The sequence below is a fragment of the Adiantum capillus-veneris genome, chromosome 18, assembly GCF_014529385.1.
Source record: "Adiantum capillus-veneris isolate H3 chromosome 18, ASM1452938v2, whole genome shotgun sequence".
Taxonomy (NCBI): domain Eukaryota; kingdom Viridiplantae; phylum Streptophyta; class Polypodiopsida; order Polypodiales; family Pteridaceae; genus Adiantum; species Adiantum capillus-veneris.
Window position 1 is genome coordinate 64,387,712 of NC_140948.1, and position 27,865 is coordinate 64,415,576.

The window sequence follows — 27,865 nt, forward strand, 5'->3', positions numbered from 1 at the left end:
GAATTTTGGTAAATTCGGGCTGAACTGTAGTAAATTCGGGTGTAAACTTGAAGAACCGATACATTACCACATAACATGAATAAGACCTGTAAACTAAAATTATAGAAGGGATAAGCATCCAAATTCTTACAAAAGCTAGGGTGAAATTTAGAATAATTGCATTTCAATTGTAGGATTTAAGGTGTACATAAGCAAGATCCTCATATTTGAGGCTTGTACTTTACAAGTACTGCCATCATGGCTAATAAGAGTGAGAACACACTCAATTCTATGGTCCTCCTTCCCATGCTCACAAGAAGCAATAGTGCCACAAAAGATACTAGGTCCATTGCAAACTTGAACCCCCCGCCCAATAAGCCCTTGACTATCCTTCTCTACATAATGTCGACTGGTCAAGGGCAATAATGCATTACATGTATGGCAATAGAATGTAGCTCTAGGATCCATTTATAATGTCTTTGTACAATAGTGAGGACAATAAATACGAGGACACTCATAAAATTGAACACGATTACGACCTCGTTGTTGTTTTCTACAAATAATACCAGTTTGGCGAGTGGGCTTCTTAGGGTGGGTGGTTGGTCCCTTGATGTCTCCTTCATTCAAAGCCTCACAATCCACTTTGCGCTTTCCGTGGCCAAGACGAGTTTGAGTGACGTGTGCTTGAACTTGGCGGATGCTACCTTGCATTGGCAGTTGAATTTTGTTTGGACTGATTAGTGACCCAAGCGTGTCTCTTGTAGACTTCAATTGATGCATGGCAGTTGTCATCTCTCTAGAACTTTTATTTGGAGGCCGTTTCTCAAGTGAGTGAAGTATCTCCTTGATGTCTTGCAAGCATTCAACTACACACTTTTCTTGATCAGATGCATCATTATCATCATCCTCCATTATCCATGATTCAAAGAATAGCATTCAAGTGTTGAAAGTACCGAGTAGCTATGAGACGAATACCATATAGGTGCTTGCATTCAGTGCTCCAATCCGGGCAATTGCAATTGTTGGCTTGCAATCTAACATTATACCACTAATTTGGGATACTTGTGCTGAGTATTTTGAAATGTAACGTCATTTCATTGACAACCACTAGACCTGATTGGTCTAGCATATACCTTTGCAAAATTCACTCTCCCTCTTGAAGCTTGCTAGTATGTTTTTGGGAACAACCTTGAAGTCCAAATCTGCCAGAGTCAGCTACACACATCAAACTTGTGAACATGCATGTCGTTCCATAGAAAAAATGGTATACATTTGCAAGAATATGATCTCTGTATGACTTTAACTATACCTATTTCTTGCTTTTGCATAAAGAACTTAAGCAAGGTTCCACCCATGCGATTTTCCGTCTTGGAATCACCCACGAGTGCATGTATTAGGTCCACAATAGAGCGATTGATGCGTGCTTCCAATAGAGTGTACTTGATGTATTGCCGTAATCGTTCTACCAAGTTTGTGGTGTCAACATTACCATGGGAAAACAACCTTTCAAATTTTGGTCATCGTGATCTCCACCTACAAAACTTCCCGCATCACCCATTATTGACATAGCGCACCACATTCGGAAGGTTTCAATATTGATCAAGTAATTGTTGATATAGAGCATCAAAGTCCATCTCACTTGGACATTGCATAAGATTTGACAGTTCCATGTAAAGATCTTCTCGTAACTCTTTTGGAACCTTCAAGCATAAGAGAGAGCATTGAAAAATCAAAAAGTTAGTCATTGAACACCTTGGGAAATGTAAGGAGCCTTTACCTGTGGAATGAGATTTTCCACCCATGCTTTCTTAGCATGAAACCAACATAGAATAACGTGACATGCAATTTGATAGCGTGGCCCTTCTACTAGCATTTCCCAACAATGTGGATCTTGATTGATCACATTTGAAAATGCTTCTAGTTCCTGTTGTGACTTGTCAATGACGAGTGTAGCAGACAGAATGCATCCCATTCTTGCAAATATTACGTTGAGTGTCACCTCCAAAGCAATAACATCATAATGTTCCCTTGTGTCCGTTGTGCATAACATGAACCATAACGGGATGCCTTTGTCCAAGTTGGTTTGGGTAGCACTGCTGCAAATAAGGGAATACCAATCATAGTTGTCTTGAATGTGCTATCAATCGCTCATGAATTGCTGCAACCTCACTATGCATGGTTGCCCAATCATTGTTAGGGATTCTACCTGTACACACGACCACGATAAATAAAAGCAGTGATATGCACTTCAATAATGGCGAAAAAATAAGGTTGAGCCTACCTTCAATGCGTTTTTGATAGGACAATATTTGAACCTCCTTCGGAATCATAAAGAACCGAAATATGATTTGATCAAGCATGGTAGCTCTCTCCCTTTGATACCTTTCCTTAGATAGTGACATTTGTGCAACATGACGAGAGCTACCGATATCAAACAAATCCTCAGCACAACATTTCACAATAGATGGGTGTACTAGCAAATGATAGAGATCACTTCTACTACCCGAGACATGGCCATCATGATTAGGGTAGATCTGTATAGAAACCTCATCTTTATCTGCTTTGCACTTGAACTTTGAATGGGCAACCACATTTTTTTGAAGTTCTAATTCTCTTCTTCTCTAAACTGTGACGCTCTTGCTTTCCACCTCTATGACAAATGTAGTCAATCACAAGAGTTGTAGAATGCTGCTTCCTTGCAGATCGCACCATAACTAGTCTTACTTTGTGCTCAATCATTAGTTGCTCTAGTTGAAAATCCAAATTGGTTTTGAATGTACTTATTACATATGATGGAACCATGTTCAGATCAAACTTGTATCGAGACGCAGTGTTAACCTTCTTTTGATGGGTGCATCCACAAGAGTTGACACAATCTTTGACATAGGATATGGGAATCCCATAGTGACGGGCACCAATGCACCGTGTGGACTTCAATGTATCAACTGTGAATCTCTATGACAAGATGAGCCATCTATGTGATGCCCACCCTCAACAATGGTTTGCCAACCCTCCACACACGCGATTCTCATGGATGGGTTGAGTTTGAGACAAATACAAAGCGAACCGTTTTCTTCTTCTCTTAAGCAAAATGTCTCTTCATTTTGTGCCACTTCTTAAGATCAAGCATCCCTCTATGATCAATCATTTTGAGTGTATGCAAAGACATGGAGATATCCTCATCGAGTGATGTGATCATTAAACTATATGCATCTCTATCAAATGAGAAGTACCTGGAAGATATTTAGTGAGTCACACCCACTGACATGGAGTCCTCAACATTGGCATTATCAGGGTCTTATTCATTTTGTGTATGTTCGTGTGCATCATCTTCTTCTTCACTTGAGCTAGTATAGGAGCTTCCCTGGATGCTAAAGTCGTCATCTGCATCATCCGTTTCAACATACCACTCCATGACCACAATAGAGAAGATTGGAAGGGGGGAAGAAAAAAGGAATAAGTATTCAGTCGAGGTGTAAGTAAGAGGAGAGAAGGAAAAAACCACACCGCATCCCACCCGAATTTACATAATAGCCAGAATTTACCATTTTTGAACGTAAGATCTTCTTGTGCTTGATGCCTCACACTACTCACACTACCTCCAAAATGATCATATTGTGAAGCTGTGAGCATATTCTTGCATTTAATGAGCACATACTCTCACTTTTCAGGCTCTTACTTCCAAAGGCGATATTATTTTGTCATCATTTATTAGCGCCGCCCAATTTCTTCGAAATTACTATTTTTCTCGAATTTAGTAATCGCCATTCGTGAAAATCGAAAGCCAGCCTGCCTTGATTTGACTCTTTTACCTCCTTCACCCTGGATCCCCTCCATTTAACGGCGTGCCATATAGAGAGGAACCCCCCCTTCCCGGAGGCCCTCGTTCTCACCCAGGCTGGCTCTCTCTCTCTCTCTCTCTCTCTCTCTCTCTCTCTCTCTCTCTTTCAAACGTTAAAAGTTTTCGTCTCGCCCCCACCGTGTCTCACATGTAATAGTTCTGCTCCTGCTACGAAAGTTCGCATAATTACATAGCCGCGTGAAAACCCTCGTCGTGGAGAGCTTAGCAAGGAACTAGCCAAGAGCTTTCATGGCGAGCGTTTTTGTGGAATTTCTGACTACTCACCTCCTTATTCGATGACCTGACGCTCACACAGGGAGCTGAATCCGGTCTGTCCTCCCGTCAACCATGGCCACTCAAAATTTGTTCGAATTGCTTGGCGATGAAGAAACCGATGCCTCGGCTGTGATTGAGCGTGCTGAGGCTTTGGAGAAAGTAAAAAAGAAACAGCAACAGCAAGAGAAAACGCGGCTCCCGCAGCAAGATCCCCCAAATCTCCCTTCGAAGCCACTGCCTCCTGCCCAAGCAGGTTAGCATTTGTCTTTGAAGTGTTTTACTAATCTCTTTTATTGGTTTCCTAATCCAGCATCTATGCTCTGCGTTTTGATATTCTCACTTCAAGGCACAACTGGAAGCTATTAATAACAGCGTTAAAAGGGCACACTGTTATTGGGGCTTGCAATTGTGGCACCGAGTACTGCTGGTCTTAAAGAAGATTGGAGGCACATTGATGATTTGAATCTTTTTCTGTCCTATATTTGACAGACATTACTGCCACATGGAAGAAAATGTTGCACATTTTCATATTATGTGTGGAGCTGAACAGGGGTGAAAGTATTGAAAAACGGCTTCCTATTTGTGTAGTTGGACACTTAAAACTGTACTGCTGCATTACGTCAATAATCTAACTCACATTTTAAAAATATCTTTGATTTATATATTTCATGGTAACTTTGTACACTGGTGATCATAGATCTGTTTGAAGCATCAAAACTTTTAGCAGAAGCCAGTTTGAGGCACATGGAACGCTTTTCATAGAATTTTAGGGCCACGAGTATATTTAAATGATGTTTGTCTGTAAAGCTGAAGTTTGCTCCATGGTGAGGCTGCACGTACATTATTCTTTTGTTGATCGTCATGAGCATACGACTGGTGTTTCTGACATTCCTTGTAGGTCTGTCTATAACCCCCTGTTCTGCATCATTGTCTCTTCTTGTTTCTTTCTTCTTTGTTGTATGTGCTATCTTTACTAGGGGAGAAAATCAACTTGTTATGCTGATGTAAGATATATTTTTTTGCTTCCAGTGAGGGAGTTAAAGGCTGGTCAGCAAGAAAGTGGCAGAGGCCCGGGAGGTCGAGGGAGAGGTCAAGGAAATAGAGACAGAGATTATAGTAATAACTATAGAAATCAACAGAGAGATTTCAATGGGGGCTCAAATCCTCCATCACAGGAGGGGGGTTTTCAAAGGAATCGCAATTTTGATCGCAATCGGGATGGGGATGGATTTCAGATTAATAGAGGCCGCTTTTATGGTCAAGGAAGACCTCCTCAAACTTTGGTAGAGGATGGAGAAAGTGGGCATAATATTGAAGGTGAACGTGTTGGTGGAAATTTCCGAGGTGGTGCACGGCGGCAAGGTCGCCCATTTGGCCAAAATTATGGTGGATTTGGTGAGGGTCAACAACAAAGGTATGATATTTTATTGAATTTTAGCCAATTATAGTACTTGTGGCTTATTTATCTGATTGTTAGACAATTGAAAACATATTTGGATTTTGCCTGGTTATAATGTCAACTGTTTGTGGATTTTAGAGCGTATGTCAGGAAGGATGTGGCTCCAAGGCCTCAAGAAGCTCAGGATAAGCTGTAAGCGCGCTTCTTGTTTTAATGTCAGCTTTTTGAAGTCTTGCATTTTGTGGTTAGGGAGGTTGAGGAGCTGTATGTAGATATTATTACAACATCTACATAAGTCTTTTGGTGCAGCTTTTGAAGTTTTTTTGGTGTAGCTTTTAAAAAAAAATTGCGCATTTATGATTAGGGAACTCGGGGATGTGAAAGAAGCGGATGTGGGGGAAAAACAGAGTGTGGTTGACAAGCCACCTGTGGAAGAGCCAAAATCTGATCTGGGAGGGGTGGCAGAGAAGAAGGAACCAGAGGATAAAGATAATGTGGTTTTCTATTACCTTTTTGCCATCCTCATTTTGATTGATGGTGTCCTTGCATATCAAACTTTTATGAAGATTTGATCTATTCATTTTCAGGAAATGCTGTTAGATGACTATTACAAGGTCTTGGATGAGAAGACCAAGCACCTCAAGCCTCAAAGATCAGGAGAAAGAAAGGTGGTGGCTGATAAAGATTTTGCCAAAATGACTAAGGTGGAGAGGAAGCAAGACGAGGGTGATTTCGTGAAGCTTGTGAGTCTTGAAAATGCATAATGCTAAATAAAATGTTGTAGTTTGTGCTTATCTATTTTTTCTTTTGAAAGAATTAAGATAATTTCGTAATTTTTGTAATGTTTACGTCTTCCTACTTGTCACAACACAACACAGTGACGTGGCATGGTGGACACAGCACACACCTCCCCTTTGGAATGGTGACGTGGCTGAAATGGGGACGCTGCTAAATATTGCTGATGTGGCACTGCAGTACAGAAACCCTAAAATTGCTGACTGGTTGACACGTGGCAGGACCGTACAGGCTGGCCCAGATTTTGCGGCGCTTTTGGCGGATTGCTCTACGCAGCTTTTGGGGCAGAATTTGGTGCAGCTTTTGCTGCTTTATGCTACGCAATTGAAGAGAGAGAGAGAGAGAGAGAGAGAGAGAGAGAGAGAGAGAGAGAGAGAGAGAGAGAGAGAGCTTTTGCTTTATTTAACAAGGCTTTTGATTTCAGCTTGTGGGCTTTGCTTTTAGCATCCCTTGTAATCTTTAAATATGTGGGTAGGCCTCTCACAACTAAGAGCATCTGGACGCAGAGTCTGAGTGTGAGCGCCTGCCTACGATGGCATTTGGACTATCATTGACAGATTTAGCAAGCAAACTCACTTCATTCCAGTGAAGAAAATAGTCAAGCCGGATCATTTAGCGAGATTGTTCATTTCACAGATTTTCAGATTACATGGCATGCTTGAGACAATAGTTTCTGACAAAAGATCCCCGATTGTTTTGAAAGGCTATTTGGGAGAACATTGACACACGGTTGCAGTTCTCGCCATCCTTCCACCCGTGGAGTTTGCCTACAACAACAGACGAGAAAGACGATATTTGAAGTGTTCGAGGGTGCTAAGAAGCTTCTTCAATTCTAAGCACCTAAGACGAGATTCTTTTGAAGACGATTTGTTTAAAGGAGGAGAGGTCGTCCTCTTTTGACAATGACTAGATCAACAAGAAAACCAAGGAGTTTAAGGAAGGGAGTCGGGCCAGGACAATGGACACCCATCGAGTCCTTGAGTTGAACAACAGTTTGACGTCGCCTTCTCTAGAGCGTGGTTCTTGGAACATTCCAGGAAGCGAAAGGCGGCATCTTACTTGAAAAGAACGATGAATATGCAAGAGATGTCATTCATGCCTTGGCATCACTTGAAAATGACTGAAAAAGATACATTGGATGACTATTGCTAGAGATTTTGGGATACTTGTCGAAGATTCTTTTAAAAGACCAGATTGAGCGGTTTCGCTATGATTTGCTAAAAAGATTCAAGACTATGCTTTAAACTGGAAGTCTGACTCCATGGGACATGACAAAGCAACGATTTGGAATGCATGCCGGCTCATTGACTTGTGCGACCGGCAGGATAGTATCGAAAAAGGCAATAGTCTTCCAGTGAAGAGAATGAATCAAGGGAACCAGATGATAACTCATCACAGGATTCTGGCGAATTAGAGGGTTTCGACGAACTAAAGAAACCAGATGCAAGTTCATTAAAGGATTCTAGAGAAAGAGTAATCAAATGATAGTGCGTCCTTGGGTTTCGATGATCGACTCTGATGTGCCAATGGACAAGGAAGTGAAAATCAACTGGTAGAGCGGAACATTCTTCAGACCCAGGATAAGATTTTTGAAGCCGACTAGTACACGAGGGACTTGGGCACTGCTTTTGCCAAGGTCGAGAAGGCTTTAGAGAAATCTCAAGAAAGACACAAAAAGGTAGTAGATCGACACCGTCGCGATTTGAAATTAAAGGAAGACGATTGGGTGCTCTTACATTTTGAGAAGGCACGTCTAAGAAAGAAAAAGGGAAAGGAGCGGCTTTTTCCTAAGCTTAGCATGAGATAATATAGACCTTTCCAGATAAAAGAAAAGATAAATGATGTCTTCTTTAGACTGAAGCTGCCCGATACTTGGAAGATTCACAATGCTTTTCATGTGAGTCTCTTGAAGCCTTTTAAAGACGATGTGCCTGATGATGGGGAGCCAGATCAGCAACCCGAAGTGGATGGAGGAGGAGGACCTAGCAGATACTCCTCAGATTTTGGAACTTTACCTTGAAGCATTTGATTCAACATAGTTTACTCCGATAGAACCCCGATTCCAGCATGGGTGAATCTAGTGTAGTGTGCTTGCACAAGAGGGGAGTCACTTCGCTCCTTTGTCTACGGGTTACCCCGATTTTTGATATAGAGTCATTGATGTCCCTTTGGGTTTCAGGGATACTGCTGGGCTGACAATATTCTGTTGTATGACTTTATTAATTGGAATTCCCAAAAATGATACTGATTGATTTGTACTTGACTTGTTTGAGTGCAGGAACTGAGAGACGAAATGACTGCAACATTTCGGTCTCATAAATCTCTATAGACATGATTGCAATAAGGATTAGTTAATCGGGCATCTATGAGGTCTCGAATGGATCTAGATGCGATTACTAAATACGTTGCCGATTAATCATGGTCTGAGATTTGGAATGAATTTGAATGTGATTTATCATGTGATGTCCTGTGATGTCAAGTGATATCATGTGATGTTCGGTGATCTGACTGTCGATTTGTACTAGTGCTAGATGTGTTGTGTCTAGTGCGTTGGTACTAACAGTCAGTGTCTACTAAGACAGTTTATGGCGTCTGTTTGTTTTGCAGGCGTAATCGAGGGCGATTACAATTCTTTCAAGAGGGGGGTATGTGTAACAGACTTGGACACTCCAAGTCAAGAATCAACCGCGACAGCACCAAATAACCACTTCAAAACAAGTCAGATCACAATAGATGTACACTGGCCCGACGGAGTTCCGTGCCTAGAGATATTGGCCCCAAAGACTGGCGCCCCTTTCGGTATTTCTTTTTATATTATTTAGATCAAAGTACAAGAGAGTGGCTAGGGTTTCACTCTCAGACTCTGCGTCCAGATGCCCTGAGAAGTGAGGCCCTCACCACTTATTTAAAGGTTACAAGGGATGCCCAAAAGTAGAGTCCCAAAAGCTTGAAAATCAAAAGCCTTGAAAGCAAAAGCTCTTTTCTCTCTCTCACAGAGAGTTTCTGAAAGCAAAAGCAAATTCTCTCTCTCTCTCTCTCTCTCTCTCTCTCTCTCTCTCTCTCTCTCTCTCTCTCTCTCAATGAGAGCAATAAAAAGCAATTATGCTTTTTTGGCCAAAAGCTGAGATTTGCGTTGCTCAAAAATATCCCCAAATCTTAAAAAAAAAATAAAAAAAATAAAGAAAAAAGACCTCCGCGATTTTCGAAAATTAGGGTTTGTGGTAGAAATTAGGGTTTGCAGGTTTTTAAAAGGGTTTTTGGCAGAAATTAGGGTTTCTGCTATCCACCACGTCATCACTTTGTGACATACCCCCCTCTTGAAAGCATTGTAATCGACCGCGATTACGTCTGCAAAACCGACAAAAGCCATAAACCGTCTTAGCAGACACTGACTGTTAGTACCTACGTACTAGGGACACACATCTAGCACATGTACCAAATCGACAGTCACATCACACGACATCACTAGACATCACAAGACATCACATGGCATTCAACATTCATTCGGATTTTAGACCATGATTTATCGGCAATGTAGCTAGCAATCACATCTAGGTCCAATTGGGACCTCATCGATGTCCGATTGACTAACCCCTCTTGCAACCATGTCTATTCGAGATCAAGTAGACCAAAATGTTGCAGTCATTTCGTTTATCAGTTCCTGCACTCACAAGAAGTCAAGAACAAATCAATCAGTATCATAATCAGGAATTCCATTTCATAAAGTCATCCGACAGAATACTGTCAGCTCTCAGTATCCCTGAAGCTCAAAGAGACATCAGTGACTTTAGTATCAAAATCAAGGCATCTGTTGACAAAGGAGTGGAGTAACTCTCCTCTTGTGCATCCCACTGCATCAGATCTTCGGCCAAGCTGAATTTCTGGGTTCCGTTTGGAGTAGACTATGCTAAACCAAAACATCGAGGTAAAGTTTCACAATCCGAGGAGTATCTGCTAGGTCCTCCTTCTCCGTCCACTTCGCATGAAATGCAGGAAAGTTCTTGAACTTAACCAAGAACCGCCTTCGGACTTTACCTTTCTTCGTATCCGTATGTGCCAAAATCTGTTCAGGAACAAGGGTCTCCTCGTTTTCTTCCATTGCGGGTTGCTCATCAGGCTCCCCATCATGAGGCACATCACCCTTAACAGGTTTCAAGAGACTCACATGCAATGCATTGTGAATCCTCCAAGTATCTGGCAGTTTCAATCGAAAGGAGACATCATTTATCTGGAAAGGTCCGTAGTATCTCATACTAAGCTTTGGAAAAAGCCTCTCCTTTCCCTTTTTCTTTCTTAGGCGTGCCTTCTCAAAAGTAAGAGCACCCAATCATCCTCCTTCAGTTTCAAGTCGTGATGATGGCGATCCGCTGCCTTTTTCTGTCGTATCCGTTGCCTTTTTCTGTCGTTCTTGAGACTCCTGCAAAGTCTCGCAAAACCTTGGCAAAAGCCATATCCAAATCTCGCAAATATTCATCCGCTTCAAATATCTAATCTTTCGTGCTCAGGAAGGATGGAACCTTCGCTTTCAAAAATCTCAAATGGCGTCTTCCCCGTCGAAGAGTGTATCTTGTTATTGTAGGCAAATTCCACCAAAGGTAAGTTCTTTTCCCATCGAGTCTTCTGATCCGAGATACAAGACTTCAATAAATCTAAAACCACTGAATTGGCAATCTCAAATTGCCCGTCAGTCTGCAAGTGGAACGATGACGAGAACTACAACTGCGTGCCAATGTTCTCCCAAATTGACTTCAATAAATCTAAAACCACTGAATTGGCAATCTCAAATTGCCTGTCAGTCTGCAAGTGGAACGATGACGAGAACTGCAACTGCGTGCCAATGTTCTCCCAAATTGCCTTCAAAACAAACTCATAAATCTGGGGTCTCTGTCGAAGACAATGGTCTCAGATGTGCCATGTAATCGGAAAATCATCGTGATCATTCTGTGTTCTTGGGAGATCAAAAATGAAATCCATTGCAATACTTTCCTAGGGGTGGGTGGGTATGGGTAAAGGCTGTAACAATCCCTGTGCCTTATGCCTGTCAAACTTGACCTTCTGACATACCAAGCAACTGCGCACAAACTCTTCCACATCCTTTTTGAGTCTCGGCCAAAAGAAGTATCTCTCTACCCCCTTCATGGTGGTAGCAATGCCGTGGTGACCCGTAAAAGGTGGACAGTGGCATTCAGACATAACCTTTGCCCTCAACGGTTGTGTAACGCACAACATAGTCTTTTTTCATCAAGTAGCCTTCCCGAAGGGAGTATCAAGCTACTGTCTCCCCATCTCGTATCCGTGTGAAAATATCTGCAAAATCTGTGTCTGTGGCATACTGATCGAGCCTATCCTCGAAGCTCTTATGATGTATCGTGGAAATAGCCAGAACCAACGGATTCCGAGACAAAGCATCTGCCACCACATTCTTATGTCCCTGCACGTGGACAATCTGGAAGTGAAACTGTGACAAGATGTTCGCCCACCGCATCTGCTCTTCCGAAAGATGCTTCTGTGACAAGAAGTAGCATAAACTCTGATGGTCTGTAAAGACAGTAAAATCCGCTCTGAGTAGGTAATGTCGCCATTGAGTAAGAGCATGGATAATCGCCAAAATCTCTTTCTCATATATCTGTGCTGTCATCTCTGGCCTACAGAACAATCGGCTCTCATAAGCTATGACATGGCCTTCTTGCATCAAGACCGCACCCAGACTACGACCACAAGCATCACAATATACTTCGAATAACTTCTACAAGTCCGGCAAAGTCAAAACAGGTCCTGAAGTCAATTTCTCTTTCAAGGTCTGAAAGGCAGTCACCTCTGTGGATCCCCACAAGAAAGGTACTCCTTTCTGTGTCAAGATATGCAAAGGGGAAGCAACCTCTGCAAACTTTCGTATGAACCACCTGTAGTACGAACACAGTCCTAAGAAGCTTCTAACTTCATGGACATTCCTCAAATCGGGCCAATCATGGATAGTCTCTATCTTGGCCGGGTCCATTTGCACTTTTGTTGCTGACACAATGTGTCCCAAAAAGTGTATCTGTGGTCGGAAAAATTCACTTTTCTTTGCATTAATCACTAATGTGTGATCTCGTAATGCCTGAAAGACTTGAAGCAGATGATCTTTGTGTTCTGTCTCATTCTTGGAGGAAACAATGATGTCGTCAAAGAAAGTGCCAACAAATAGCCTGTACTCTCGAAAAATCTTGTCCATCATCCGATTAAATGTCGCAGGAGCATTGGTTAAGCCAAAAGGCATCACCAAAAACTCAAATAACCCAAAAGTCGTCCGAACAGCTGTCTTGTAGACATCTCCTGGCGCTATCCTAACCTGATGATATCCACTCTTCAAGTCAATCTTGCTAAAGCACGAGGATCCATGTAACCTGTCGAGTATATCATCGATTCTAGGAATCGGAAATCTGTGCTTGATGTTGATTTCGTTGAGAGTGCTATAATAGATGATGCACATTCTCCAAGATCCGTCTTTCTTCAAAACCAATAACACTGGAGAGCAATACGGTGAAGTACTAGGCTGGACAAGACCCTTTTCCAAGAGGTCTTTCACTAAGTTCATAATCTTTTCATTCTGTACTTGGCTCACACGGTAAGGTGGCCGATTCGGTGGCGTGCTTCCAGGTATCAGATCAATGGTTTGATCTTCAGGCCCTCTGAAAAGCAATCGGCATGAGTGTGGAGAAAAATCTTGGCGTTCTTTTGATCATGTCAAAACATATTCAACCTTTATCCATCATTTAGCTCTCTCCCAAAAGAATGAGTAAGAAACTGAAGTTCATCAAGTACAATCTCTAAGCCCTTCATTTATCAAAGTCGCTTTCTCGGCCCGGTAGTCAACCACGGCGTAGTTCTTGTGGTACTAAGGGATCTTGAGTAGAACGTCACTCGCGTGCCCTGAACACCCCTGTCATTGCAAACGAAGTTTGCCAATGCTCGGTGTAATGGCAACATCCCATCCGGGTGCCAGTCGAACTACCTCCGCCTGTGGCGTTAGTTTGTCGGGCATAATTTCCGAATCGAGCCGCCAATTCCAAGTGAAAAGAAGTTGGCCTTGGCTCCTTCAAAAGAGCTTCCCGATCTTTCACTTTGCCCCAAAAGCGGCAAAGTTTGTACTTTCATTCATTAGATTTGGTGCAGGTTCCACGCCATGTGGTACCAGTTTTGTTTTTCTATCTGCCTTTTTTGCCACGTTCCTCAGCTGCTCTCGAACTCTCAGGCCTGTCGTCGTCTTTATCATTCTGTTCTTTCTGAGCCTTTTTAGGGCACTTCGCGGAGATATATCCATGTTCCCCGCATCCAAAACACTTCCCCTCTCTGATGAAGCGAGCTCTCTCCTCAGGAGTAAGCTTGGGTCGTGCATCCTTTTTCTGTGGGTTGCTCTTTTTCTTTCTACTTCCATTTCCAGAAGTCTGTTTGGCTCGTTGTGTCATGGCCTCATCTGTGGGGTAGGTCAGACTGCCAGAGTGAATGGCAAAGCCCCGCTTCGCATGACTCATGAACTCTTGAATAGAAGCTGACTTCTGTTCCAAGCAGTGATCTCGGATCCCTGTAGGTAGACCCAAGGTAAACCGCTCAATCTGTACTCTGAATGAGATCTTCTTGAATGAAGAGGCGGGTAGAAAAGAGCTCCAGAATCTTTCACAATAAGCATTGATTGTATCTTTCTTGGTCATCCGAAGATGGTTCCAAGCAGCTCGTATATCTCGTTCATATTCTTGCGTCAACCAAGAAGAAATAAAAAGCTTCTTAAATTTCAGCCATTTAACTGGCGCAGTCTTGTTTAAAAGAAGCGTGGACCACCAAGTACGAGCATTCCTCTTAAAGTAAGAGGCAGCTCTCCGAATCTTGGAGTGCTTTGAATAGCGTCCTCCCGCGAAAGCAATGTCAAACTGTTGTATAAAAGACAAAGCCTTCGAAGCATCTGAGTATCTTGAAAAAGTATCAAACTTGATCGAGTGGCCACCTTCCTTAAACTCGGACTTTCTTGCTTTTATCTTCGAGAAAGTCATACTGGTTAGCTTTGCAAAAAAAAAAATCTTCTTGTTCGCATAAAAGTTTCCGTCATCGGAATCTGAGCTGTTTGTAGACGAGTCCTCAGTAGAACTGTCAGTCTCTGGGCGAGATGTAGCCTTCTTTGTCTTTTTCTTGCTCTTTCTGAAGCTTTGTTTCTTGCTTCGCTTTTTGCTTTTTCTGTCTTCTTCGCTCGAGTCTGAAGAGCTAGAAGAACTGTCAGAAAAGAAGAAGAACTGGGTAAGCCTTCAAACTTGACACGCTTCTTCTGTTTCTTTGCCTTGTCGAATGTCGACCGACGACCCAAATATCCCGGGAAGTCAGTGCCTTTCTTCTGCTTTTTGCTGTGCTTTTTTGTCTTTCTTTTTCACGTCGAAAAGCTGAGCAATCCGTGCATCAACTACGTTCTCCAGTTCCTTCTCCGTATATTTCTTGGAGGCAGAAGGTTTCTTGAGAGCGGGTTTCGGGAGTGGTGTTGTGGTTCTCTGCCACTCCGTCTGTACCTCTTCCAAAGAGGTCTGGTTCATATATTTTGCCATCTTCGGGTCCTTGGCAAAATTGAGCATCATCTTTGTTGCATCGCCAATCATTTGACGACGCTCCATCTCTTGCTGCTCCGCCTAAGTAGGCCTAGGCGGGCCATACTCCGTGCCGGAATCTTCGTTGTGATCCCTGCCCGCATCTCCAGATGCAGAGGGAGTCGATTGATCAATGCCTGAAGCCATAGGTGCCGCGGGAAAAAAAAATTGGGGATCGGATTTCCCGTAGAAGAGAAATCGGCCGTGCTCTGATACCATTGTAACAGACTTGGACACTCCAAGTCAAGAATCAACTGCGACATCACCAAATAACCACTTCAAAACAAGTCACAGATCACAATAGATATACACTGGCCCGACGGAGTTCCGTGCCTAGAGATATTGGTCCCAAAGACTGGCGTCCCTTTCGGTATTTCTTTTTATATTAATCAGATCAAAGTACAAGGGAGTGGCTAGGGTTTCACTCTCAGACTCTGCGTCCAGATGCCTTGAGAAGTGAGGCCCTCACCACTTATTTAACGGTTATAAGGGATGCTCAAAAGCAGAGCCCCAAAAGCTTCAAAATCAAAAGCCCTGAAAGCAAAAGCTCTTTTCTCTCTCTCACAGAGAGTTTCTGAAAGCAAAAGCAAATTCTCTCTCTCTCTCTCTCTCTCTCTCTCTCTCTCTCTCTCTCTCTCTCTCTCTCTCTCTCTCAATGAGAGCAATAAAAAGCAATTATGCTTTTCTGGCCAAAAGCTGAGATTTGCGTCGCTCAAAAATATCCAAAAAAAATAAAAATAAAATAAATAAATAAATAAATAAATATAGACCTCTGCGATTTTCGAAAATTAGGGTTTGTAGGTTTTCGAAAATTAGGGTTTGCGATTTTCAAAAATTAGGGTTTGCAGGTTTTTTAGGGTTTCCAGCAGAAATTAGGGTTTTTGCTGTCCGCCACGTCATCACTTTGTGATAGTATGTCACAAACTGGTGACGTGGCAACAACAGGCCTTCGGACACACACTGTTGACGTGGCAGGCCAGCGGGTAATGCGTCGACAGGTTGACGTTGCAGCAAGGCTCGAAAAACGTGCCGACAGGTTGACGTGGCAGGTTGTATGGAGCTCCACAATTTTTGTTGACATGCTAACGTGGCAGCGTACGGATCTCTGGAAATTACTCTGGTTGATTTTGACTGCTTTTACTGCAGATTTTGGAAACAGTTGCTTTTGGGAACCATTGCTTTTGAGTTTGAAGCTTTTGGGGCTTTGTTTTTAGTATTTCTTTGTAACCTTTATAATGAACCCAAGGGGGCTCACTTTGTAGAGCATCTGGACGCAGAGTCTGAGAGCGAGCACTTGCGAGAGTTGTACTTTGCTCAAAGATTAATATAAAAAGAAATACCGAAAGGGGTGCTAGTCTTTGGGGCTAATACCTTTTGGCACGGAACTACACTGGGCCTTGTCGACTTTATTGTGAATTGTGAATAAGTTTGAAGTGAATCTTGACTTAGGGTGTCCAAGTTTGTTATAGCAAGCATTGCACGAGCCATCTCCATGATAGTGCGTGAGAGAGAGAGAGATAGAGAGTGAGAAGATCGACACAATACTGGGACCAGAAGCCCCCTCCCCCAATAGTATCTTTATTACTGAGGAGAAGTCTATACAAGCACTTGAACCAAACGTATTACCACGTTCGTTCCAGAACAAGACTTGATGGTTCCCAAAAGCTTCAACTTAGGGCAAAACCCTATTCCAAGGTACTTCTGTTCCTTATTCCAAATCCTCGAGAATCAAGGTTCTTGCCTCTGGATCTCACCTTTTAGACTCAGGGCATGGCATCCTTGCAACTCTCTTTTCCAACTCTGTTTCCAGAGTCCTCTTCCTGCAGAACAACTCTGCTTTCCCGAACGCCAAGTCCTACCTTGGGAATCTCAACTTCCGGATCCCAACTCGAGAGTCTACCACTCTCGGATCCGTGGATCTACTTCCCATAACTTGGGTACGAAACCCTTGAGCTGATTTGACTCTAATTCCTCAGAGCGCTTTCTCCTGCAGAGGCTCATGCCTTTCTCTACTCCTACTCCCTCACTAAGAGGAAGTACACCTGCAAACAAATACTCAGAGTTCATAACATGAAAATCGTTACCTTCAAAGTGTTGACGCTTGAAATGCAACTCGGTTCTCGAAAAGCAATTCCTCGGAAGAGATCTCTGCATAGAAAATCCTCTCTTCCAATCCTACACACAAAAGAGGTGTGTTCTCGGGTTCCTTCTCGTAAATCAGCCCCGTCTACGACGTTTATGGGCTGAAAACAGAGAAAAACAGCAACTCGTCGCGATGAAAACACGCTCCGTAGGCACTTCTTCGCGAGCGAACTCGTGCACTGGGTCTTGGCGACATTTGGTACACTTGGGGCAGCCATGGGCATCACTGGCAACGCGGATGAAATCTGTAGCAACATCTTCTTCTTGGAAAAACTGATCTCCTCCTCTGAGTGAGGGCATGTGATGCTTTTATAGCTCCTAGCCATGGCACGAATAACTGAGCGCAAACTGCTCGTGTGGCTTTTTTTTTTTTTTGTGTGCTCTTCTGCTGAAAAAAAGAGAGAAAAATCATTGGCTGGTGTTTATTGCTTTATTTAATCATAGGTTGCCCACTTATTAAGTGGGCGGCAGGTCACCTTTAAAAATGGTATGAATCTGCCCAAAAACTGAATAAAACCTTATAAGTTAAAAACAAAACTTTCACAACACTTCCCAGGAGTCCCTGGATGCAATCACATGCACAGTTGCAATGAAGACATAGACTTCCTCGCGGTAAAGCATTTGCTTTCCCGAAAAGCAATCCCGCTTTCTCAAAAAGCATTTGTTTTTCCTCAAAGTTTCCTTTGAACCCATCTTCATTCAAGTGCTTGCTTTTCCTTGTGCACAATTCTAACACAGTTCGGAATTTCCTCCTGACTATGAATACCCCTTTCCGATGCACCCATCAACCACCTTGTGACGCATCAGGAATACCCATTACCTAGTCCTTTTGTCACTGAACTTATGGTACAATCTCCTTGGTGATGCTCTCTATCACCCATCCTATGACGCATCAGAGATGTCTGTTCCTGGATGGTCGGATACTTCTTCCCGATGTTGCCTGTCATTCATCCGATGTGACGCATCAGAAGTACCCTTTCTTGGTGGCCTTACAGATATTCCCTTTCACAGTGCTCCTATCATTACTCTGAATGACGTACTAGGAATACTCTGTACTTGGATGTCTCCAGTGAGTACCTCACTTAAAATTCCAATAATTCATTTAGAATAATTTTTCTGTTAGATAAAGTCAAATTTAGCAACATCCCTCTCACTTATAAATAGTTGTCCTCAATTGTAGAGGTCCAATTGAACTGGCTGGGGCGAAACCAGAAAGATTTCAAATCTTGCTCAATGGTGAGTTGAGCCAGTCCTTTCTCAAAAGAACTTAAAAATTAAATTAAACAAAAATTCAATAGTTCAATACTTATCTTACCGGTTCATGTTGTTCCTCTAGTACCTTGAGGATATCCTTCACCAATCATTAAACTTACGAGCCATGTAAGAACTCGTCATTCGCGTCTTTCCAACATATCGGAAGTTTCCTCATCCGAGAATCTGTTAACTCACTTTCGCCTTCTTAACCCCGAGAAGAATAATCCTCTTAGAAATCAATCTAGGTATCTATCCTTGCGCATAATCCTGCACTGTTAGTCCAAAGGGTATTAAACCTCTTGTGTCCTCCCACATAGGGAATAATCATAGAGTATTAATCTCGATATCTTTCTTTCACAAACAGAGTTTGCGATCACCTTAAAGAAGGTTCTTGTTCTGGGCCGTCGCTCAACATAGGCGGACGGTTCCAATCCGAGGATTCCTTGTGCACGGCGGCACTTCCTTCCACTCTTTTCCACCTGCGAGTTATTACCACCGACTGTTTTCCTGACGCCCATTAGCGTCTCTTCCTTACGGAGGCCATCAAAACAACGTTTCACCTTGCAAGCATCTAGGATTGCTTGCAAAATCTTAGGCAGATAAAATTCTAGCCAGATCATTCTGTGAACATAAGTTCAGACTTGGCCCACTTAAGGGCGAACCCGCTGTAGATCTCAATGATGTTCTCTCATATGGGGTCAAGGCAATTCTTACTATTTTAAAGGGTTGGCGAGTTTTACTCTTACGAACATAATAGTTCGAATTTATTCCAGCAGCGTGTAAATGCTACTGGACCGGCTCATGGAGAAACATATACCGCAACCAAAAGTTGCTACTGTAATGGTAAAAGCACATAGTGTACTCAATGATCAACAACCATCAGAAAACCTCTTCTCCGTAGAGAACCTCAAATTTCTTATACCGAACACATCTCAAATAGAGATTCTCGTGTTAGAATATCCTTGCGTGCAAAAAGGTGCTCAAGAGAGTATAACAAACTCCTGTCCAATTCGTGAAAAGGAAGTTGGTTTAGCTCTTTCCGTTTAGCCGAAAAAAATTCGACTGGTAGATGACCACCTTGGCATAGGTTTGCTTCTTATTGTGTTATCCATGTACTCAAAGGTGTACATAATTCTTAAGCTGTGTTAGAGTTTCGGTGAACCTGAGAATTTACCTTCCCTTCGTAAGATCCTTAGAGCGAAGATGCTCAACCAGATGATTCCTCGACTTGGTTCTAGAGCAAACCTGTAACAAACTGCTGACGTGTCGAAACCGTAACTGTTGAAATCCTAATTCTTGAAACCCTAATCCTAAAACCTGCAAACCCTAATTCTGGAAACCTAACCCTAAAACTTGTAAACCCTAACCCTAAAACGTGCAAACCCTAATTCTGCTGACAGAAATCCTAAAACTGTAGAAACCCTAACCCTAAGGGCAACAGGGAGATTTTTGAAAATTGCGTTGGCTAATGACGTGGCAGGCTGTACGGATTTTCGTTGGCAGCTCTTTGGCTTTGCTTTTGGACCAGAAAGTTTTGAGTTTTAAAGGCTTTTTACTGTAATTGCTTTTCAGGCCAAGGGCCTTTAAATATGAGGCTAGGGCTCATTCTCTAGCATGCTTCTTGGAGAAGGTGCAGAGTTTGGAGTATCGGCTTGTACTGTGTTGATGGAATATAAAGGAATACCGTAAGGGGCGCCAAGGTTTGGGGCCAATACTCTTTGGGGTGGAATTCCGCCACTCTGTGTCGCGTGTCGTCTCTCTCTCTCTCTCTCTCTCTCTCTCTCTCTCTTTCAATTCAGTTGTATTGAAGTGCTAAAAGTGTGTTCAGTCTGTTCTTTTCTATTGGCACGTGGTGCCCGTCTTGTGACAGTGGCAATAGCTATGGGTGAGGCCCAGTAGTTGAGCGTTGCCCCTCTATACTGAAAACGCTAATGCTCCCAAAAACGCAGATGGGCAGCATAAACGCAACTGGAAAAGGGGCATTTCCGGCGAGGGAAAGGGTCCCAGACCCTAGCGCTAGAAGGGAAAACGACAAATCTGATGGTTGCCTGCAAAAACGCAAACGGCAAAGCATTCCTTCACGATGGAAGCTGTCCATTAGATGGTGCCACCTCCTCTTGTAGACAAATTTTGCAGAAATGCTGCTGTTGAAGAAAACGCTTGCTGGTCTGATCTTCTTGGGAGAGAACATGATGTTGCTGTTGAAGAAAACGCTTGCTGGTCTGATCTTCTTGGGAGAGAACATGATGTTGATGTAGCGCCAAATCAATGGAGAGCTTGAAGCTCTGATGCCATGGGAGAATGTGCGTGTGCGGAAGAGAGAGAGAGAGAGAGAGAGAGAGAGAGAGAGAGAGAGAGAGAGAGAGAGAGAGAGAGAGAGAGAGAGAGAGAGAGAGAGAGAGAGAGAGAGAGAGAGAGAGAGAGAGAGAGAGAGAGAGAGAGAGAGAGAGAGAGAGAGAGAGAGAGAGAGAGAGCACAAAACGCTGTAGGGGAAGATGGGGCAATCAGCTCCCCATGACTACTAGAGCAGAAGACCCGTACAATGATCAGATGAGATCTGTGATCTGTGGCAGTTGGTTCCCCCTTGGCCCAATATATAGGTGCCCAAAGGGAGGTAGGGCAATTCTAGATAATATCCGCCACGACCCAACAAGAAAAGAAATATATGAGGGCGCCCGGCCCCAAACTCGAGCAGTCGGACCAGGAGCAACCTAGACTATGGGTGGCCAGCCTAGAGACATACTAGCCGTACATGTATGCTCTAGACCTGTGAAGCAATAGAGTGGTGTAAGTTTAACAAGTGGGACGGACTCGCCATTCAGCTTTATATCAAGTACAATCACTCTGTCCTTCTCATTCTTCAAAGTAGCTTTCCTGGCCCTAAAATCGACCACGGTACTGTTCTTGTGGAACCAAGGGATTCCTAAGAGGACAACACACCCTTCTAAAGGCATGATGTAAAAGTCCTCGTGCCCTAAATACTCGTGACGAATTTTGCCAATGACAGGTGTAATGTCAACTCTCATCTGGGTGTCGCTAGAACAGCCTGACGGGAAATAAAGTTGGCCTTGGCTCCTCCATCAAAGAAGATGAGGGCTTCTTGATCTCGTACTTTGCCCCATGCACGACAAAGTTTAGTGCTTTCATCCATCTGATCTGGGTCGGTTCTCACACAATCTAGTACCAATCCTACTTTCGTCTTTCCTTTCATTCCGCGTTCTTCGACTGCTCTGGAACTCTCTGGCCTATCTTCTGATTGTCCACTGGGTGCGGATATATGTCCTTGTTCCCCACAGTCAAAACACTTCCCCGCTTTGAGGTACTCGGATTTCTGTTCCTTTGTCAGTCGGGGACGTGTATCTTTCTTTTTTTGACTTCCCTTTTCTTATGTTATCATTTCTCGAATTTTGTCCGGTCTGCAGTGTCAAAAGTTGATGAGTTGGATACGTCAGATTACCCGAATGTATAGCAAACGCTTCCTGTTTGGACAAGCAACGAAGTCGAGGTCACATATTGTTAAGTTTGAATCTTTGTACTTCTTTGGTTATCTGCAACTGCTTCTTCGTAGGTTTGTAGTAGTATTCATTTTTCGATTTCATATTTAGCTTACGTTGGGACTTAAGAATTTGTTCCTTTAGAAGCTGTTGTGTAAAGTTTAATTTTTTGGATTAAGTTTTTAAGATGTCTTATCCTTTTTTGTTTAAAGTTGAGTACTTGTTTTAAGTTTTAGCCAAGTAAGCTGCGTCAACTTATTTTGCGTATGCTTTTGTAAAAACATTTTTAAGTTAATAATGTTTTGTTTTATCTAGTTTTGTTTTGTAGCAAATAAAGTGATTCTTTTTTTTTTCTTTTCTTGTGTCCCTTGCTTTTATAGTTTTATGAATGCTTTATTTCCTCTTATAATTTGTGAGTTTAAACTATTCTAAACTTATGAAGGTATACGCGAATACCCTTGCTTAGTGTGTCCCATCAGTTGTCGTGTGGATTCGAACTTCTGTAGTAAGCTATAATCTCCGATCTCTTTGGGAAGTTGATTTGCTGCTTACAGGTGATCTTTTTAAAAGAAGAGGCAGGTAAAAAAGCATCCCAAAATCTCTCGCAATAAATGTCCAAAGTATCTTCCTTGGTCATCCGAAGATGATTGCAAGCGGTAATCACATCACTGGATCACTCTTGAGTGAGCCAAGAGGAAATAAAAAGTCGCTTGGGAACTTTAACCACTTTGTCGGTGTTTCTTTTTGTAATAGAAGAGTGGACCACCACGTGCGTGTATTTCCTTTCAAATAGGATGCTACCCTCCTGATCTTGGAGTGCTCTGAGTAGTGCTCTCCAGAAAAAGCTATGTGAAGTGTCAAACTGTTGAATGAAAGCGAGGGCCTTGTGAGCATCTCCCCTTGGAGGCCCAATGCGAGCGATACACCATTGGACTACCATCACCATTGCAAGAATATTGTCTATCCAAGCAAGTCTCCACCATGCAAGAACTTATGGACCATGCCGCGGTCGGCTACAAATTGATGAAGGAAAAGCTAGAGTTTACCACAGAAGAACTTCCGGCCACTAACGACAACTCTCGGCAACCACGAACAAATTCTCGAGAGTCGTGAATATCAACCGCAAAGGTCTCGTTTGACGTTTCAACAACGAGACACCTTACTATAAGAAGGTCGATGCTCTGGATGCTTTAAACAGGGCATAACCATTCTAGTTGTTCCCATCGCACTGATAGACGAGCGGAGCAGACGCTCACACCAACAATCGACAGAACCCACCTCCAGCTAAGAGAGCTAGACCCGCTATGGGGCCAGTCCCTCATATCTATGGCATACGCCTTGAGAGTACATATGAATTGTGCCAAGCATATGGCAAAGTCAATGGCTTCAAAGCCTTATCTTCTTCGACTCCGCAGCTACAAAAAACTTCATCCATCCAGAATTCTTGAAGCAGATGCACTTTGATTATGATGCAGAGGGTGGAGAAATTGAAGGTGAGCTAGCAACGAGGCAAACTTAGAAAGTGGTACTATCACGTGACACATCCAACCCTATGTGTCCGTGGACAAGCTACAGCATGACCAAGGTTCAGTTTAGTCAAGTCAGTCTAGAATAGGAAGTGATCTGGTGCTTTTGTGAGTTTGTTCGCAGACCGTGCATGTCTAGACACTTAGTGTAGATGCATATCCTTTGGTTGCACACAGCATGATCATAAGCATTCCCATTAGAATCCTTCAAGGGAATTTTCCAGTGCATTTAGCCTATTTTCCCTATTTTTGACATTTTTCACTTATTATTTTTAAGTGACTTTTGTTGGAAAGTAGGTAGGGCAAATTGAGTAAGTATGTATATAAGCAAACCTAGACTAGCACTAATTGGCAAAAGAGACAGCAAGAGCACCTTGCTCAACAGGCAACTTCTCAGCAAGACCAACCCCCGCAACTACTCTGGCGTTTTCTCCACAGAAGACCTAGCGTTTTTGCATCAGATCAGCCTTGGCGATTGTGTACAGCAGATCAGCCCTGGCGTCATCACGACACAACAGATCAGCCTAGCGTTTTGCATTTGCAGAACATCCGGCGACATCAGAACCATTTTCAGCCCTAGTGTTTTTGATTTGCAGATGAGCCCCAGCGTTTTGCAGGTATACCGCGACGGAACACCAAGAAGCATCAGCGTTTTCAGTTTTCAGCCCTCAGACATCGCAGAAGAAGTCCCGAACCTCGCAGATCTCACCTTTCCGCAGCAGCAGTTCCTCGCCGCACGGTCAGTTTCCGCAAGGTTTACAGTTTCAGCCCAGAAAACGCAGATTTCAGCATTTGCGTTTTCAGTGCGTCGTCGTCGCATCGTCGCCATCGACATCGTCACCGACATAGAGTCAGAATTCACCATATAGAAGATTTGCAGATTTCAGCCCTTAGCGTTTTCAGATTTCAGCCCGTCTCGTCGTCGTCCTCATCGTCGGCAAGTCCAAGCATTGTAGAGATTTGTGCAATCATAAGTAGACCGCTCTCGCCATAGAGAGTGGGGCCTTTGGAGGAGGGTTTTACAACGTCTCTGGTGTCGTATTCTCTTCTCTATCTCTCAGTCTCATGCATTCACAGTGTCCATTCACTTTGTTTGTGTCCATTGCACTCTCTCACTAAAGGAACGGAAGGCTCTCCCTTCCATAACAACAAAAGGAACCTTGAGCACAGTTTGGAGCACTCATCCTGAGCAAAGTTCAAACATTCATTCCGCTGCACCTAACATTGGTATTAGAGCTTTGGTAGTGTTCTGTATCACGCAAGGAAAGAACCACAAGAAACACATAATTTTTCTTGCTTGTTGAGGTCGCACGAACCCAAGTTCACTTGGGCGTGTCGATTCCTAATCGTGTTTTTGAAGAGTGACAGGAATTCCAAGAAAGAAGGGCTTGTCCAGCCTCCCCTTGTGCCTCTTTTCACTCATTGAGAGCGGACCGTGCACTTAGCGGCTGGCCAATCGACGTGAGGTGGGAAAAAGCAACCTTGGTGTGAGCGCAAGGCTGCCAAGGGGTGCGCCCGCGGAAAAGAGAAGAACTCGGGTGAAGAGAAGATCCTTCTCAAACACAATTGCAAGCGAAAGAAAACCCTCAAGAACCTCAAGACTCTCAAGAACCCAAGACCCTCAAGAACCTAAGTTCCTCGTAAACTTAAGAACCAAAGATCATAGCGCATGGTCATCACTCGAAGCGGAATGAATACTTCGCATACAGGCGATGAGCATGAGAGAGGCGAAGAAGAATTTTCCCCACGAGGAGGTTTTTTGGACCCTCCCCCTTCCCCATCTATGCCAAGGATTGCACTAACTTCTATGGAGGAGTTGGAGCAATTGTTTATGAAACGATAATTAGACCGTGAAGCACGAAAAGCAGAAAGAGAAGTAGACAGAAAGGCCTACGAAGAAGAAATGGCAGACATAGATCGTGAATACGAAGAAAGCATGGCAGCCATAGAGCGTAAGTACGACTTGGAAGACAAAGAAAGTCAAGCCAAATTGGATCGCGAGAACAAAGAAAGTCAAGCCAAATTTGATCGCGAGAACAAAGCCATCAAAGAAAAGAGCGACCTATACATGAAAGAGTTCTTGCGACTCTTTTCTCACGTGCAGGTACAGATGTAAGAGATTCAGGAAAAGGAGACTCTCAGTCTCTTCTTCTCCAAAGCAAGACACACAGAATTTGCATGATGATTTGAATGACAATGATTTGCATGATGATTTAAATGACAATGATATGCATGATGATTTGGATGTTAATGATGAGCATGATGATTTACATGATCAAGATGCGATTTCTCACGAGCATGATGAGTTGCATGAAGAAGATGTGATTGTTCACAAGAAGGATGATGTGTTAGTTGATACTTTTTCTAGCGAAGCTAACCTTGTTGCAGATTCGATCAATTACGAAGGATCGATCTTGGCTCTCGAGCCTAGGTCCACAGAACCCTCATAGGAAGTAATATTGTTCGCATGATTGATACGCACACATTGTTCGAGTGTTTCATTCGTGATCGTTTCTTGTATTTTAGTTAGCATCTTTATGTGATCCCTTTTCCTAGGCATGACATATTGTATGCTGAGCACGTTTCACTCATGGATGAGCACGAATGTATGCGGATTTTTCATGAAAAGCTGAAAAGTATGTATTCAAGGAAGTCACATTCTATGTCTCTTCCTTGGCACGACACAGTGGTAGAAAGAGCACAAGAAAGTATGAGCACCAAGCATGGGCATTTCCGTTGTGAATTGCCACAGTTGATTGATTTAGATCATAAGATAGAGATTCGATCTCATTGTTTGCGTGTGTATGGTGAACGGTTTGGACTCCGTCTAATGGTTCATCTACATTGCATGCAGAGTCTTTGAGGAAGACTAAGATTTTTTCCACTCACTTTACATGGAATAGGTATGTTCATGGTTCTGTGTTGGAAATGGTTTCAGGAAATTTTTAGCCATGGAGATTCTTGAAGAAGAAAGAAGCATGACTTTCGACGAAGTTGAAGCATTGAAGGAGCCACAAAAGACTTTGTGTCGCTTTCGGCGCGGCCCAAAGAAGCAAGCGTTGCAGACCTTTATGAAGTTCAAGTACCGCACGACCCACACATCCGAGTGGGCCGGCGAAGAGTCCCTTCTAGGATTCCGGATGCTATTGGCGATCTCCCTCGACGCCATTTAGTTCGGTACCAGTACCTCACTTTGAAAAGGAGGGGATGTCACGTGACACATCTAACCTATGTGTCCGTGGATAAGCTACAGCATGACCAGGGTTCAGTTCAGTCAAGTCAGTCTAGAATAGGAAGTGATCTGGCACTTTTGTGAGTCTGTTCGCAGACCGTGCATGTCCAGACACTTAGTGTAGATGCATATCCTTTGGTTGCACACAGCATGATCATAAGCATTCCCATCAGAATCCTTCAGGGGAATTTTCTAGTGCATTTAGCCTATTTTCCCTATTTTTGACATTTTTCACTTATTATTTTTAAGTGACTTTTGTTGGAAAGTAGGTAGGGCAAATTGAGTAAGTTTGTATATAAGCAAACCTAGACTAGCACTAATTGGCAGAAGAGGTAGCAGGAGCACCTTGCTCAACTAGCAACTTCTCAGCAAGACCAACCCCCGCGACTACTCTGGCGTTTTCTCCACAGAAGACCTAGCGTTTTTGCATCAGATCAGTCTTGGCGATTTATGCATAGCAGATCAGCCCTGGCGTCATCACGACACAAGAGATCAGCCTAGCGTTTTGCATTTGTAGAACATCTGGCGACATGAGAACCATTTTCAGCCCTAGTGTTTTTGATTTGCAGATGAGCCCCAGCGTTTTGCAGGTTTACCTCGACGGAACACCAAGAAGCATCAGCGTTTTTAGTTTTCAGCCCTTAGACATCGCAGAAGAAGTCCCGAACCTCGCAGATCTCACCTTCCCGCAGCAGCAGTTCCTCGCCGCACGGTCAGTTTCCGCAAGGTTTACAGTTTCAGCCCGGAAAACGCAGATTTCAGCATCTGCGTTTTCAGTGCGTCGTCGTCGCCATCGACATTAGAGTCAAAATTCAGCAGATAGAAGATTTGTATATTTCAGCCCTTAGCGTTTTCAGATTTCAGCCCGTCTCGTCGTCGTCCTCATCGTCGTCGACATCATCGGCAAGTCCAAGCATTATAGATATTTGTGCAATCATAACTAGACCGCTCTCGCCATAGAGAGTGGGGCATTTGGAGGAGGGTTTTACAACGTCTCTGATGTCGTATTCTCTTCTCTATCTCTCAGTCTCATGCACGTCCATTCACTGTGTCCATTCACTTTGTTTGTGTCCATTGCACTCTCTCACTAAAGGAACGGAAGGCTCTCTCTTCCATAAGAACAAAAGGAACCTTGAGCACAATTCGGAGCACTCATCTTGAGCAAAGTTCAAACATTCATTCTGCTGTAGCTTACAATTTTGCTCATTGGTGCTCTTCCAATGACTATCCAAGATTATTATGGAAAAGCTGATTTCCACATTATGAAGTTGGGCAATTGCGACGTTCTCTTGGGCATGCCCTGGCATGACAAGAATGATGC

The 27,865-nt window shown here is 43.2% G+C and overlaps 1 protein-coding gene across 1 annotated transcript in view; it reads left to right on the forward strand.

Moving 5' to 3' along the window:
- Positions 1-3,979: 3,979 nt before the first annotated feature.
- The window catches only part of LOC147435777 (RGG repeats nuclear RNA binding protein A-like), a 33,874-nt gene continuing 9,988 nt past the window's right edge, over positions 3,980-27,865 (forward strand). Inside the window, exons 1-5 of the mRNA XM_086488720.1 lie at positions 3,980-4,349; positions 5,126-5,510; positions 5,634-5,687; positions 5,860-5,989; positions 6,083-6,238. Of these exons, the coding sequence (XP_086344846.1) occupies positions 4,169-4,349; positions 5,126-5,510; positions 5,634-5,687; positions 5,860-5,989; positions 6,083-6,238 (906 nt within the window). The 5' untranslated portion in view covers positions 3,980-4,168. The remainder of the gene's footprint in view (positions 4,350-5,125; positions 5,511-5,633; positions 5,688-5,859; positions 5,990-6,082; positions 6,239-27,865) is intronic.